Source organism: Pseudopodoces humilis, chromosome 11, assembly GCF_049639895.1.
Source record: "Pseudopodoces humilis isolate 2021_Gansu_Grassland_sample_001 chromosome 11, ASM4963989v1, whole genome shotgun sequence".
In the NCBI taxonomy this organism is placed as follows: domain Eukaryota; kingdom Metazoa; phylum Chordata; class Aves; order Passeriformes; family Paridae; genus Pseudopodoces; species Pseudopodoces humilis.
In genome coordinates, this window is record NC_142210.1 from 15565719 (window position 1) to 15581108 (window position 15390).

At 58.2% G+C, this 15390-nt stretch overlaps 1 protein-coding gene across 2 annotated transcripts; it reads left to right on the plus strand.

The window, feature by feature from the left end:
* Positions 1-651: 651 nt before the first annotated feature.
* On the plus strand, positions 652-14983 carry MUC4 (mucin 4, cell surface associated). Of its 2 annotated transcripts, XM_088060816.1 has the most exons (29): positions 652-1090; positions 1439-1612; positions 1708-5079; positions 5397-5536; positions 5728-5892; positions 5974-6129; positions 6260-6390; positions 6624-6712; positions 7014-7190; positions 7271-7414; positions 7512-7631; positions 7833-8035; positions 8686-8764; positions 9010-9180; positions 9370-9471; positions 9677-9913; positions 10270-10404; positions 10494-10672; positions 10799-10958; positions 11038-11136; positions 11695-11877; positions 11970-12043; positions 12380-12444; positions 12715-12911; positions 13129-13297; positions 13379-13552; positions 14373-14410; positions 14494-14591; positions 14806-14983. In XM_088060816.1, exons 1-29 carry the CDS (start codon positions 1027-1029, stop codon positions 14860-14862), a joined length of 7152 nt encoding a protein of 2383 aa, XP_087916942.1. In that variant the 5' UTR covers positions 652-1026; the 3' UTR covers positions 14863-14983. The 2 variants fall into 2 exon arrangements, with proteins under 2 accessions (XP_087916942.1, XP_087916943.1); XM_088060817.1 differs by lacking the exons at positions 12380-12444; positions 13129-13297; positions 13379-13552; ... (1 more) ...; positions 14494-14591; positions 14806-14983 and having other exon boundaries at positions 12715-12866.
* The last annotated feature ends 407 nt before the right edge of the window (positions 14984-15390 follow it).

A 15390-nucleotide genomic window follows, 5' to 3' on the forward strand; every position in this document is an offset into this window, starting at 1 on the left:
CCTGTGCACCCCATCCACAGCTCCCTCAGCTCTGGTCCCCTGGCCCTCCCTGAGAGTGGGAACAGGGAGCTGGTGCTGCTGTGAGCACGGTCACACATTGCTGCTTGGGACTCTGTGCTTCTGTTTTCCTATGTGAGGTGTAGCCACCATGGCAGGGCTGTCAGTGAAGCAGGGAAGGCACAAGACCATCACTGACTTACTTCCCTCTCCTTAAGTGATCCTGGAGCTGGGTGAGAGCCTGTGAAGAAGCAAACGCATTTGCTGCAGTGGCCTCACTGGGTCCGTTCGTACAGTTGGGTTCATCCAGCCTCTCGTCTCTGGTGGAAGGTGACCTGCAACCCAGGGCAATGCCTAGCCCCGCCACCTATGCGGGAGCAGCCCTCCCACTCCATCCGGGTTTGTGTGGGCGTTTGCCGAGATGTGCTGATAACGCCTGGCACCGGCAGTGCCGAAGGGGGGGACAGGGCAGGGTCAATACGCGGGACCCCAAGGCACCAGCGGTAGCCTGCTCCTTCCTTCTTCCTCCTTGGTGACGAGCCAACCCCTGCCAGGGGTTATCGGCGATGCAGCCAAGTGTGGAGGGACCTGACAACAACCAGGAGGGTGGATGGGGGTGCAGAGCCCAGGACTGACCCACCCGTCCCAGAGATGTTTAGGACTCCTGTCCCCACCTGCCGTCCTGGTGCCTTTAGGCCAAGTGACTTCGAACCCCCTGATTGCTCTCCAGGGGTTGGGGACCCTGGCCGTGGGCTGTCAACAGTGGGGTCAGTCTGGGAAGGACCTTAAAGCTTCCCTTGGCAAAATGGGTGTGGCCCCCAGCATCAGTGGGTCCCCAGAACTGGGACGCTGCCACCTCAGCGGAGGCTGCGAGGACACAGAGACGTCAGTGCCCCAGGCAGGGCACGTGGTGTCCCTGTCCCCCCCACCTGGGGGAGTGCTCACCGGTGGAGCCACCCGTTGCGCTCTCCCTTGAGAGAGTGAGAGCGGCAGCCCTGTCTCCTTCCTCCCTGACGCCGAAGAAGCGCTATGGGGTGCCGGGGCCCGTGGCCGCTCTGGAGCTGGGTGCTGTGGGGGTTCTGGGTGCTGCCAGGTAAGTGCCAGGGTCCCCTCGCACCGCTAGCGGGCTGCCCAGGTGGCTCATACCATGTGGGTGATGGGCTGCAAACAACCCTCCGGCTGCTGCAAAGCTTCGAGATTGAGCCCGAGTGCCCGGCCGGGGCTTGCTCTCTGTCTGCGGGCGCCAGAGCTTTGTCATGGTCCCCAGTTACAGCAGGGGAAGGTGGCGGGAATTGTGGATCAAATGGAGAGACTCACCCTGCGGGAAGGTGCCTGTCCTGCTCTTGGTCTTGGTCCTCCTGCAGAAGGGAGGAGGGGTGGGGGCGATGGCGACTCTGGGCTGGTTTTTAACTCATCCTCCCTCACCCACCTTCTGCACAAGCCGGGGAGATGAAGGGGCAGCCCCTTGTCCCCACGCTGGACCCATCCGAGTCGGGCAGCATCTCCCATGCGGCCGACAGCAGCAGCGCCGAGCTGCCTTCAGACCTGGGCATGTGCCAGGAGCTCCCCTCTCCCTCCGGCCCGACCACCGCCCCCGCGGGCAGCCAGAGCTCAGGTAAGGCCGGCAGGCAGCTGGCCGCGGGCAGGTTCCTGCCTGCTGGGGCCGCGGTGGGGTTGATCCAGCTGGAGCTGCCTTGTCTCGCTCCACAGGCATCCTGGTGCCACAGGCAACAACGAGAGGGCTGGTCCCAGCTGGAAGTAGTGGTGAGCAGGAGGGGCCTCCCAGCCCGGCAGCTCTCCCTGGGGGTCCAGCAATGCAAGGCAGCCCCCAGGCAGGGTCAGGGCCTGGGGTCTCCTCTCCAGGTGCTGCCAGCCACCCAACCATCGTCCCTCCAGCTCCCACCACCACTGGGCACATGCAGCCTCTGTCCTTCAAGCCAACGAGGCACACAGTGGGTCTTGCCCTGGGTGCTGTCACCGTGGAGCAGATGCCAGTGACAGCATGGACCACAGGGCCATTGCTCCTCCAGGATGAGCACAGCAGAGCAACGTCAACCCCCAGCACAAGCAGGAGCTCTGCTGAGCCACACAGTACTGCCATGCTCCTGTCCCAGGAGGTCATACTGGACCCGGATGAGGCCACCTCACCTTTGGCCATAGCTGCCAGCCTCTCTCAGGACAAGGCCAGCCCCATGAAGATGGCAGCAGCCGCAGCCAGTCCCCCCAGCACAGCTGCAGAGGGAGCCAGCATGGCAGCCCCACCGCCTGCGGACCCCCCGAGTGCATCCTTGGCAAAGGTCACCTTTTCTTCTGCCACCATTGGCACCAGCAAGGCTACAGAGCCAGGGACATGTACCTTGCCCAGTGCTGACCACAATGCCTCACAGCACCCTCCTGGGCCTCCCACTCAGCTGCCTCTAGCCCTTTTGCCCCAGCTTCCTGATGATGCTGTGTTGGGCACAGGGGAGATGCTTCCCCTCAGCCACAGCGTGGCCCCGGACACTGCTGGACATGGGCTGCCTGGAGACAACGCTGTCACTCAGCCCCAGGCCACCACACAAGCTGCAGGCACACTGGCTACAGTGATGGATATCGTAGCTGGAGAGCACATCCCACCTCTGGGAAGCACCAGTGCTGAGCTGGTATCCATCAGGAATGAGGCCAATACCAAAGCCACAGCAGGCACTGCCATCCCGGAGACCAAGGACACACCAGGAGGGCTCAGCATAAGTCTGTCCCCCCATGCAGCTCTCAATGACCCTGATGGTCCCCCTCCAAGGCCCTTTCCTTACTCTATGGGCTCTCTGCTCCCTCAGTCCCTCTCAACAGGCCTTGGAACCACCACAGCAGAGGCAGCTGCAGGCAGATCTCCTCCAGTCACTCCCAGTATGGCCAGACCTTTGTCCCTCACAGGCACCAGTGGAGCCAAGCCAGACAGGGCCCCTCGAGCTGCTGCTGCTGCACCACCACCTTCCATTGCTGCATTTGGGACTGTGCCAGCTGCCCATCCATCCTCCTTTGTTAGCAGCTCTCCAGTTAGTGAAGCAGGGCTGGGATCATCATTACTGGCCAGTGGCAGTGCCACCACAACGCCGCGGGACAGCAAAGCCACCGTGCCTGTGCCTGATGCACACCTCAGCCACAGCCAGCCAGGTCCCACAGCAGGCTCAACAGCCCCAGGAACTGGTGTCACACCCAGATCTGTGCTAACCTCAGTGCTCTGGGCTGGGCCCCAAGACATGGAAGCTCCAGGGACAGAGATGCCATCACCCAGCACTGCACCAGGCACTGGCAGAGCTGTATCAGACACCCCTGGGGGACCCAGAGCAGTCACTGTCCCCATGGCATCACAAATGGACGTCCCCTCTCTTCTGGAAGGCAGAGCCAATGTAGGGATGGCTCTGGAGATGTCCCCATCCAGCATCCCTCAAGAGATGGCAGCAGTCATGTCCCCACTGTCCCTGGCTGCCCCACTGCAAGCAATGGGGGCTTCAGGTGACCCCCAGCCCGATGACAGCACCACAGGGCGAACAATGGGGATGGGGTTCCTGGAGGTGAGCACAGAGGAGAACCCAGGTGCCAGTGCAGTGGGGCCAGCTCCCAGCCATGCGACTGTCACTGCCAGGCCATCACCAGAGCCAGCTGCCACTGAGGACAAGCCCACAGCTGGGATCACCTTGCTGGCTGTTGGCCACACAAATGTGTGGGAGGCCACAGCTGCATCCTGGGCAGGTGCCACAGGTACCACTGCCCATGTGGAGACCACCCGCTCTGAGAGCAGCACTGAGGGTGCAGCACCCTCAGCCAGCACCAGCAGCACCCACGTCCCCGACTCCAACGCCGCTGGCACAAGCCTGGCCACCACAGCATCCACAGCATTCCCCAGCAACGCTAACCTGCCAACCACCTCAACAGGCTGGGAGACCTTTGTGACCAGGGTCACCACAGCCGTGCCACCTGCCACTGCACGGGCCAGCAGCACCAGCAGTGCCCCATCCCCTGCTGTAACACACAGCGAGACAAACGGAGGTGGGCAGCCTGTCCCATCCCCAGCAGCACGTACCCCCTTGGTGGAGACAACCCATGGATCCTGGGGCATCCTTGGTCCCAGCACTGGTGTTGCAGCGTCTGGTTCTCCCCTCCCCAGCCTGCAGAGCCCAAAAGAGGAGACAACAACAGCCTCCTTGTCCCTGTTTGGTGTTGGTGCAACTGGGGTGACAGCAGCTGGACAGACTCGCACCGAGTCAGCAACCACTTCTACATCCACCAGCTACCATGACATGGGACAAGCAGCGAACACGTCACCTCCTGCCTTCCAGACATCTCCAGGGGCACCTGCCTGGAAGGAGAAAACAGCCATCACTGCAGGCAGCACCACAGCCACTGCTGCAGGGAGCACCACTGCCACTGCTGCAAGGAACACTGCTGCCACCGCTGCGGGGAGCATCACTGCCACCACTGCAGGGAACCCCACTGCCACCACTGCAGGGAGCATCAGTGCCACCACTGCCACCACTGCAGGGAGCATCAGTGCCACCACTGCCACCACTGCAGGGAACCCCACTGCCACCACTGCAGGGAACATCAGTGCCACCACTGCCACCACTGCAGGGAACACCACTGCCACTGCTGCCACCACTGCCACTACTGCAGGCAGCACCACTGCAATTACTGCAGGGGACACCACTGCCACCACTGCAGGGAACATCGGTGCCACCACTGCAGGGAACACCACTGCCACTACTGCCACTACTGCAGGCAGAACCACTGCCACCACTGCCACCACTGCCACTGCTGCCACTGCTGCCACCACTGCAGGCAGCACCACTGTCATCACTGCAGGAGGCACCACGGCTATTGCATCCACAGCCCCAGTGAGCCCAGCCAAGGGAGTGGGAAGTCTCCCAGCCCCAGGCACCACGGCACCAGTGAGACCAGCAGCCACCAACAGCCCTGCCACCACCCTGTCTCATGCCGTTGGGACACAGAGAGGACCATCCACTGAACTGAGCACATCTGCCCACGCCACCACTGGGCACAGAACTCCTGCACCTGAGCCCAAACCCACCCACGAGCTTATCAGTAAGTAGATTTTCCCAAAGACAAGAGTAGGAAAGGGGTTTTCAGCCCTTGATGGATTCATCCATTGTGATGGATGATGGTACAGCCTAGTCCGGGGTATCTCATCTGCATTGCACATTGGGCTGCCAGATTCATGGGAAAAGGCAAATTAGGACATTTGAAAGCATCCCAAAAGTGGGTTGGAAACTGGGTTACAATTCATCAGAGCACAGATACAGCATCCTGACAGCAAGCAGGTGGGTTTGTCCTGGCTGCAGGATGGATTAATCAGACATTAATAATTTACATCTTTTTCATTGATCTCCTGCCCATGACAGAGCCAGCAACTTCACTCTACCCCTTTGGCGTGGAAGGAGGGGACCAAGAATACGTCCAGAGGACGGTGGATTTTAACTCACCCCTGTTCAAGCCAGAAATTGGATTTCCCTTTGGGAAGTCTCTGCATGATGCTCTCTATGTGAGTGCCCCCCTTGGTGAGCACATAATGGATGTGCTGCCTTTTTGGTAAAAAAAAAAAACATGGAAATGGAGAAGAAACCAAATTTCATCAAAATATCTTTTTTTTCTGCATTTAAAATGGTTGGTTTCTGCTCACCCATGGAGGCTAAAAGCTATCCCAGTCAACAAATAACAAGTTCTTTTGGTTAGTTTACAGATAACGGACAGATAATTTTTCCACCCACGGACAACTACGTCCCATCCAACCCCAACCCCCCTCCCCGGGGCTTCACTGGCCGGGAGAGCTTGCCAATGGTGGCTGCCTTTTGGGATGATGCAGACTTTTCCAAGGGTGTTGGCACCACCTGGTACCAGGTGAGGGCCACCAGAGGTGGTCTCCTGGGAGAATCCAGTTCCCAGCTCACTCATTTAATTCTCTCTCTTGCCACCTGGCAGGAGTACTCTACACTCATCTCTACCCAAGACTCCGTTGTCCAAGATGTGGAATCAAAGATTGAGAAATACCTGAAAATCCCCTATGTAGCAAAATGGACCTTGAAGGTGACGTGGGAGAAAGCTCCAGCATACCCATCCCAGAGGGATGACAGTCAGGTGAGCAGGACAGGACTCAGGTGAGAGAGTACTGCTAATGGCTGTTTCAAGTCTTGCTGCCTCAGTCTGCGCTGCAGGGAGAGCAGGAGAGGCTTTGGGAGTGCTAAGGGTGTTCCTTGGGTTTCTCCAGACGAGCACCTACCAGGCAGTGCTCACCACCGATGGGAACCGCTCCTTTGCCCTGCTGCTCTACCAGGATGGTGGGATGCGCTGGGACTACACCAAGCTGGCTGCAGCCAACGTGCTGATCGGCTTCTCCAGGTGCTGCACGGCTGTCACTGGGGTTTTGGGACAGCAGAGATTTGTTCCAGCACTGTGCTGAGACTGTCAGAGGCATTACTACCAGGAAAGCCCAGCTCCCACTCCCGGAGCAACCCTGCCCCATTTAAACCCTTTCTCCTGCAAACTGCAGCAGTTCCCACCCCAGCTGCCCTATGGGGAGGGGAGGAGGGCTGTGTTGGAAGGATGACCTCATACCTCCTCTCTCCACACAGCGGCAATGCCTATGCCCAAAACAACGAGCTGACTCAGAAGCCACCAGCTGTCAGGTACAGACCAGACCAGGAGAGCAGCACCGGCTCCGGTATGGCACCAAGGGGTCCTGGGGTGGGTGGGGGTGGAAGGAGCTGTGTGCTCTGTGCCAGGAGCATGTCCCCAGCACCCATCTCTGGGAGGTGATGGGCCAGCAAAGCCACTGGGCAAGACTGGGCAAGCCACCAAGAGCAGACTGTGGGTGTCCCATGTCCTGTGGCTTGCCACAGCCCTGCTGGCTCTAGAGGGAGCCTGGAGACCTCGTGTGAGGTCAGTGGCCAGGGACAGCTGTCCCACGGGATCCCTCAGCACAAGGCTGGCTGAGCGGTGTTGTTGTCTGGTTGCTCCCCCAGATGTGCGTGGGCTGTGGATTTACAGGCTGGACAGTCGCTCCCGGGTGAATTACAGGCTGCAGTGCCTGGCGTGGCTGGACACAGAGCCAGCACCGGCCACCTGGAACAGCCAGCTGCCAGCATGCCCCTGCTCCCGGCCCCAGGCAGAGCTGGATCCCCGCTACCGCTGGAGCAGAGGTGCCAAGGACAGCCCCCCCAGGACCAGGGATGGCCCCCCCCTGTTCTGGGGGCAGCTGTGATCCCCCCCACTATTCCAGGCCCAGCGGACACCTCTGTGAGGATGCTGCGCACTGCGTCCCCCAGCCCAGCTGGAGCTGGGGTACGATGTCTCTACCGAGGTGGGAGCTTGCTCGAAGGCTGGCAGGAGAGAACATGGAGCCTCCCCTTCCACACTGCCACTGGTAAGTGGGAACTAGCATTCCCTAGCCCTAAAATACCTCAAGCATCAAGCACAGGCAAGGCAAAGGCCCCAGCACACCCCATCACGTTCCTCCGCAGACAGGGAGCTGGAAGCATTCGACTGGTGCTGTCGGCGTGTGGGGAAGCCCCTGTTCTGTGCCAGGTTTGCTGAGAAGAGACCAAGGGTTGGCTGTGAAGGATATGTGCCACCCACTCCTGGTGAGTCCCCAGGCTCTGCCCCTGCTGTGCCAGGGCCCTGAGCTGCGCATGGACACAAGCATTACCCACACTTTGCAATATGCCAGTGGGGACTGCTGAGCCACCACTGAGTAGCTCAGGGGCTGCTCTCCTCCCTGAAATGACACCAGCATTTGCTCTTCTTCCTCTGCCCAAAACATCTCCATCTCCTTTGGACCCCAGCTGGTGCCTTTGGGGACCCTCACATCACCACCCTGGATGGACTCACCTACACCTTCAATGGGCTCGGGGACTTTGTCCTGCTCCTGGCCAGTGATGCCCAGACCAGCTTCATTTTGCACGGGCGCACAGCACAGACTGGCATGGCCCAGGCCACCAACTTTGTGGCCTTCGCTGCCCAATACATCTCCACCACCACCACAACAGTGAGTAGGAGTGTCCTAGGTGTGACTCTGAGCCTTTAATGAGAGAGACTCTAGAAATCTGGAGTCACCTCTGCATCACCTACAAGTGGGTGGGACACAAGAGGCATCCCCTCTCCTTTTCCTGCCACCTCCCGCCACTGCAATGAAGTACTATTAATGGTGGGGTGGACTAATATTCACCAGGCACAGGTCTAACACCTCCTGCAAACAGGCCAGCAAGGGCTGGAGGCTCTGCAGGAACATGGTCTGCTTCACTTTTTTCATTGCACATTCTTTGTCCTGACATTTTAGCACAAGCGACTGCTCTTCCTGACTTTGCAGAATTGCTCCCCACACCCATTTAGCTTCATTAAATAGAATGGCCTGGTGCCACCAGGAACAGGCATTGAATAGCATGAGGAGGAGGGTCAGAGCTGGGTTAGCTGAGCAGTGGTGGTGGCCTGGGCGTGCCCCTTGCCAGCGGTGACAGGCAGCTGGCTGTCCTCTTCTGTGCAAACATCAAAGCTGCTGTATTGTGTGACCAACACCTCAGGGCCGAGCCTCTCTTCCTGGGCTGGAAGAGTACAGAGTTAATAATTGTTCCCAGCATGGAGGGATAGCAGGGAGGGGCAAGCAAGGAGGCTGACTGGGACATCCACCATGATTTTCAGGTGGAGTGGACCTTGGGGAGCCAGGATGACATCCAAGTCCTCCTGAACAATGAAACCATCCAGTTTTCCTATTCCGAAGGTGAGTAGGGTCTGCTGTTAAATGCTAAATGTATGTGGGGGGGACCAGAGATGTCCCCATCCCATGGGACCAGCCCTGCCCAGTGCGAGGGCAGCCATCCTGAGATCCATTAAATGTCTCTCTCCTGCACCTGTCTCTGATTTGGGTGGGGTGGATGGGGAGCACTCCCATCCAGGGATCCATGGTTGTCATTTCAGATCCCAGCCTTGCATAGACTCTCCCTCTGTGCTCTCCTTCTCTTGCAGACCTGGGTGATGAGGTCTACTACAGCCCTGGTGTCCTGCTAGTCAATGCCTCCTCTGTCACGGCTGTCTTCAATGGGACCATCGCTGTCTCTGTCTCAGCCAGCTCTGGGATCCTCAGCGTGGTCTGCAGCCTGCCCGACTGGTACCGCAACAGCACCAGGGGCCTCCTGGGTGAGGGCTTCTGGCACTGCTGCAGAGCTGGGGTGCAAATTCTCTTCCCATTCTAAAGTAGACTGGAAAACTGGGGAATTGTGCTTGTGAGGGCAAGGACACCTGGGTTTAAACTAAACACTGGCTAGCACCAGAGAGGAGGTCAACCCTGGCATGGGGGACTCCAGCACTCTGGTGATGCTCCACCAGGTGTGTGGGACCATGACCCTGCAGATGACTTCCAGATGCCAAATGGTACCAGCATCCCTGTGAACAGCAGTGAAGAGGAGATCTACAGCTATGGGATGACCTGTAAGTCCAGGCTTAGGATCCCCCCTGATGATCCTCCTCCTTCCTGCACCTTCTGGCAATAGGTTGGCTTGAGATATTTAAATATTTGTGTGAGCAAAAGCAATGCCAAGGGAAGGTGTTTGGTGTCCTCACTGCTCTGTGAAAAGGAACCCTAAAATACAACAAACCTTAAAATGGTCTGTACCTATGGCATGCTCTCTTGCAGGGGCTGTTGGGGAGCACCACCTGTTCAGTCAGCCTCTGGACTCACCAGCACTGAACTTCACACCCTTCTTCTTGTCTCGGCTGCGGCAGGAGAATGAAAGCCAGTACCAGCTGGCAGCCTTGCAGTGTCACGGCAGCAAGGAGTGCATCTACGATTCGCTGAGCACAGGGAACTTGGCCCTGGGCCTGGCCACCCGGATCCTAGCAGCCGACTTCCAGCAGAGGAAGACAGCACTCAGTAAGTGGAGCACATCCTCACCTCTGAGAGGGCACGGCTTGGATGTAACTGGGCAGTGCCCTGCTCCTTTCCTGGGCTCTCTTGCTTCATATGAGACAGAAGAGAAGTCACCAAGGTCTTGGATTTGCACTGCCCAGCTGGCTTATCTCCAGTCCTGGGAGATGCCAACAGCAGGACAGTTGCCATCAAGGTTTTGGAACTGCATTTCCTGGAACTGTATTTCTGGCTTCTCTCCAAACCTGAAAGATGCCACCATGCTGTGCAACAGCATCTGCCTGGAGTCCCATCCTCACCAGGAGGGACTCTGAGCCAAGGGGTGACAAGGCCACATGTGTGCTGGGCTGCTCTTTCCTCAGATGCCTTCCCTCCCATCATCACCGGTGATGCATCAATCACAGCCTTCAGGACAGAGAAGGTCAGAAGGCAGTACCGTGCCTTGGGGGCGGGTGCACGCTTCATTCCCCATCTCTCACCAGAGCTCAACATATCGGGTAAGGGAAGGAGAGATGGAGCAGCTGGGATGGGAAAGAATGGGATGGAATGCCTCTGCCACCTCTAACTCCCACATCTCCCCTGGCAGAGAATGGCACCCTGATATGGAAGCCCCATGAGATAGCCCCATTCACCATCAGCCTGGAGGCTGTTGGGTCCAACAACATCTCTGCACTCCTCCAGCTCCGCTTCACCCTTTGCAGATGCAGCAGGAGCCAGGACTGTGACTATGGCAACACTGTCATTCTCAGGGAGTCTTCCCTGCAGGTAGCGTGCCAGAAAGTTCCTCTGGTGACACACTGTGCCTGTCCCCATGCCAGCTGTGCTGGCTGTCTTCTCTGTCCACCCATCCGCCTCACGTTCCCTAAGCCAGTGTCACTATCCCCTTCCCAGTTGGCAGCCTGCAGATGCGAGAGCGGCTACTCAGGTCCCCTCTGCCAGGACCCTCCGGACCCCTGCTCCCAGGGATGCTTCCCTGGTGTGGGATGTGACCCTTTCCGTGGCTGTGGCCCCTGTCCAGCTGGCCTGACAGGGGATGGACAGCACTGCTCAGGTGCCAAGGGCTCACACCATGGCCACTGGGACCCCAGCCAAGGTGTTTGTCCCGGTGCCATGGTGCATTGCCTCGGCAGATATCGATGAGTGTGCGCAGGGGATGGAGTGCCCGGGGAACAGCACCTGCATCAATACTGTGGGCAGCTACTTCTGCTCCTGCCTGGCCAGTGAGCAGGGTGAGTATGGGGTCCCTGGCAGGCATAGTCCTCATCCTCATCACCCCCAGGCTCTGTGGAAGAGAATTCCTGAGGGACCCAGGCTGGCTGGAGAGGAGGGGGAGCTGGCTGAGCTCTGTGCCCAAGCCCTTGCTGTCATTAGCAGAAGAGACCAGAGTCCAGCCACCACTCGTGTTCCCAGGCTGTTGATCTCACTAATCCACTGGGAAGGGAAATTTTTCCCATGCAACTTTTCTCCTTGAGAAAGAAAAATTCTCATCCCAGCAAAGTTCAAATGCACATGCGGAGGTTGGGGGCTAAATCAAGCCCTGTTTTCAGATTGCTTTGGTGGAGCTGAGTTGATGGCATTTGCTCTTGTTCTAATGCTGGGATTTAAGAAGGGCAAATGGCTCCAGCTGGAAGGAGGGGGAGTGGGGCTTTTTCTTGAATTTACACTAAAACTCCTAACACATAAAAGAAAAACAAAACTGGGAAGAAAGGCCTTATGGAGCAGCTGAGGATGGCTCAGAGAGCTGGGACTCTGCTTTGCAGCCAGATTCATGGCTCTCCATCCCACAGGTGAGAGGCCAGGCTGTGGCTCAGCCTGCGGCTACCACTCCTGCCCTGAGGGCTACTGCAGTAACGGGGGACACTGCCACCTTCACCCCATCACCTGTGCCCCCACTTGCACCTGCCCCCCGGCTTTCACCGACCAGCACTGCCTGGTGGCAGGAGGGGACTTTCAGCCTCTGCCCAGCACGGGTGGGTACCTGTGCCCAGCGTGGGGTGAAACCCAGCCCCACTCACCCTGGTCCTGGGATGCCAGAGCCACCACTGTGGCTTTCCCTCAGCAGGTCTCCCTCGGAGAAGCATCCAGATGAGGGTCAAGACACTGCAAAACACCACTGCTGAGGAAGTCAACAGCACTGTATGTCACTGGAGGGAGGGGGTGGGCTCAGAGCAGGGGACACACTGCCAGTACTGGGCAGCATAGCAGCTGGGGGTGCCCATGCCTCTGTATGCCCTCCCATGGGATCTCTGGGGGTCCAGCAGATCCACAAGGCCAGAGGGAGGAAGCACCAATTGCATGATGATGTCTGTAGCCATGGCCCTGTGCCAAGTCCCCAGCAAATGAACCAAAGTGCAGAGCAACCCTTGGGGTTTGGCCACAATGCCTGCATCACTCCTCAACCTTTCCCCATGGAAATGGAATGCTGGCATCATTCTGCCTTCCCCTAATACCTTCCTGCTCCCCCTGCTGCAGGTCTCGGCCATCCTGGACTCCCTGGAGGTAAAGGCTTTCCAGAGCAACACCAACATCACCCAGATGTGAGTCAGATGGGCAGCAGCCCATGACCACTCTAAGGAACTGGTGGGCCAGAGAGTTTGATGCACAAAGGGCATTTTCCCCCAGCTCAGAGTCTGTTTTTCCAGCCCTGATGCTGGTAAACCCTTGGAGACACAAGCCAGTTGGCACCTTCCACTCCTGCCTCATCCCTGCTTTACCATTGCCCAAATGGGAGCACTGAGGCACAGTGAGGCTCAGTCACCCTGAGAGGCAGCAGCAGCTCCTCCAGCAGCCCTCTCTTTTCCCTGCAGGACAGACAGTGATGGCTTCACCTTCGTGCTGGTGTCCGAGTTTGCCTATGACAGCCGCGGCACCGTCATCCGCTTCCTGAACGAGGAGCTGCCCGCAGCCATCACTGGCGCCTTCAACGCGCGGCAATGGCGGCAGGCGCGCACGGGGCTCCTCTTCCAGCGCCTGCACCGGGACAACATCACTGACCTGGTGAAGCGTGAGTTGCTCCTGGCACTGAGCTGGCGAGTGTGGGAGGAGCACCCCCCTGTCCCCATTGTCCCCATAACCCTGTGTGCCCCAGGGATCGGTTCACAGCCATGGGGGACGTGGGTGGGCAGCCTCCCAACCCCAGGCATAGATCCAGCCTGGGGAGGCTTGGGGAGGCATCAGGGGGTGCTGCTGCAAGGCCGGACCCATGTGCTTTCCCTCCCCAGTGACAGTGGATGAACTGAAGGATTATTTCCCCTGCTCTCTGTACGGCTACAAAGGCTACCAGCTCCACTATGTGGGGACCGTGGGCTTCATCTGCATCTCCCCTTGCAAGATGGGCTACTGCCAGCACGGTGGCCAGTGCCAGCACCTGCCCGAGGGGCCCACGTGCAGGTAGCAGCAGCCCCAGGGTGGACAAGGCCACCCTGCACAGCTGCTTCTATGGCATCACAGCCCCTCCCTCCCCATCCACAGCTGCCTGCCCTTCTCCATCTACTCCCCGGCCGGTGGCCAGTGTGAGTGGCTGGCCATCAGCCTGGCTGCCTTCCTCGGCATCCTGCTGGGAGCCCTGGCTCTGCTCTGCCTGCTGTTTGCCATCGCCTGCCTGGCCCTGCACCTCTGCCGCCAGCGCCGCCGCCAGCACCAGGGGTGAGCCGTGGGCTGGACCTGGGCAGGGGCAGGCGCTGGGCATGTGGCAGGTTGGGGGTCAGAGAGGAAAACTGATCCAAAATCCACATTTGAAAGATCCACCACTGGTAGAACTCGTCTGGTTTGAGCAGGGGGACCATGCCCTGGGAGAGGGGCTGGGTGACATTTTAATAACTTCCATCTCCTTTTCCAGATATCTGCTGCTCAGGGGTGCAATAGCATCAGTGGGTTGAATGTTAGCTTTCCTTTTTCTCCCATGTTAGGGAGTGTTTGCATTTCTTCCTCATCCCACCCAATACTTGATTACAGATGGACTTTCTTTTTAATTTGCATACCACCCAGATGATTTCCACTGCAATTCACATGGGTCTGGAAAGAGCTGGCCTGGAGTGAGGAAAACTGGTTTAAGAATTAGACCTTGCTCTTCTGCAGGGGGTTAAGAGAAGCCTTGCAAAGTGCAAGGCTGGGGTGGCAGAACCAGCATCTCCTTCCCCCGTTCCAGCTCTTGGTCCTGTGGTGGACTCTCAGGGGGATGTCCCAAGCCTCTGTCTCTGGCTGGAGCTGTGTCCTGCCCCTGTTCTCAGCTCCCTGCCAGCCCTGGAGCCAGGGGTCTCTGGGAAGTTCCTCTGTTTCATTTGCACTTGTGGCAAGGCAAGAAACTGTGTGTGCACAACTGGGGCTTTTCCTCATCTTACAGCCCCATCTCACCCCTACAATCAGTCACTGCTCCCCTTTGCCATCTGACCCAGACACCAGCATCAGGCAGGGGCTCTCCCAGCCTCTGCTGACATGTTCTCCCTATTCTGTTCCCCCCTCTCAGTGCCAAGGAGACCTTGTGGAGGACACGGCCCTTCTCCTGTGAGTACCTGCCTGTAAAACTCCCCCCACTAAAGCTCTGCTTCACCCCAGTCCTCAACCTCTTCTCATCTTCCCTGCTCCAGCTTTAACGATGGCAGGAGAGCAAGCGGAGCCCACCATCTCCCACTCTCTGGAAAGGCACTGGAAACTGCAGCTCCAGGCCATTGACCCCTCAGTCCAGGTCTGCCCTGGGGTACTGTGTCCATGGGGTGTTGGGGTGGGGAACTTTGGGCTGGGCTCTGAATCCTGGCCCTGTGCCTCAAAGGTGCTCAGGAGCTGTGCCTCATCCTGAAGCACCGCTTTGGCCAGCACTGGGATCCACGTCCCCGTTTGAGCTCGGCACAAAGCACAGAGCCAATGCCATGCTGACAGCATGGCCTGTTCCTCCTTTACAGATAAGAATCCAGAGGCCCCACATTATGCCTCCAAGCCAGTCCCCCCAGCAGCCCTAACCTGCCACTGGTCCTTTCCTGGCACCTCCAGGCTCACAGAGGAGCCAGACACTGCTGCCTGTTCCACCGCTCACTCTCAAGCTCTCCAGCAGCAGCAACGCATGGAAGGAGGGGACAGGCTGCTGCTTTTGGGTTCTGGGAGGATTCACTCTGGAGGAGATGCTTTTTTGAATGTGTCTTTATGTTGGGTGACCAAAGCAGGAGGATTTCACCTTCCCCTGAGGACCTGCAGAGACACCTGGGATCATCCTTGAATGTGTCTGCACCAGGGTATGTTCTGGTGCAATATAACCAGACCCTGCAGAGCCCCCAAGAGCAGGGTCAGGTGGGGCAATGCAGTGATTGTAATCCCTTAGGAACCAAATAGAATAAACCAAAAATGTTGGCTTGCTGTTAAATTGTCTGCACCTCAAAGGTCTCTGCGCCAGCCCTGCTTCACTGTCATTGAGCCCTCAAGTCCCTGCTTTCTGCTGGTCCCATCCACAGAGCCAAAGTGAAAATGGATGTAAATTTTCTATGCCTTCATCC

Excerpts from the sequence above, each read along its gene's own strand:
- MUC4 (XM_088060816.1), top strand. The coding sequence starts at position 1,027 with ATGGGGTGCCGGGGCCCGTGGCCGCTCTGGAGCTGGGTGCTGTGGGGG. Across the intron at positions 5,537-5,727 it reads CTCTGCATGATGCTCTCTAT|TTTACAGATAACGGACAGAT; the intron begins GTGAGTGCCCCC and ends TCTTTTGGTTAG. Across the intron at positions 12,912-13,128 it reads CATCACTGACCTGGTGAAGC|TGACAGTGGATGAACTGAAG; the intron begins GTGAGTTGCTCC and ends TTCCCTCCCCAG.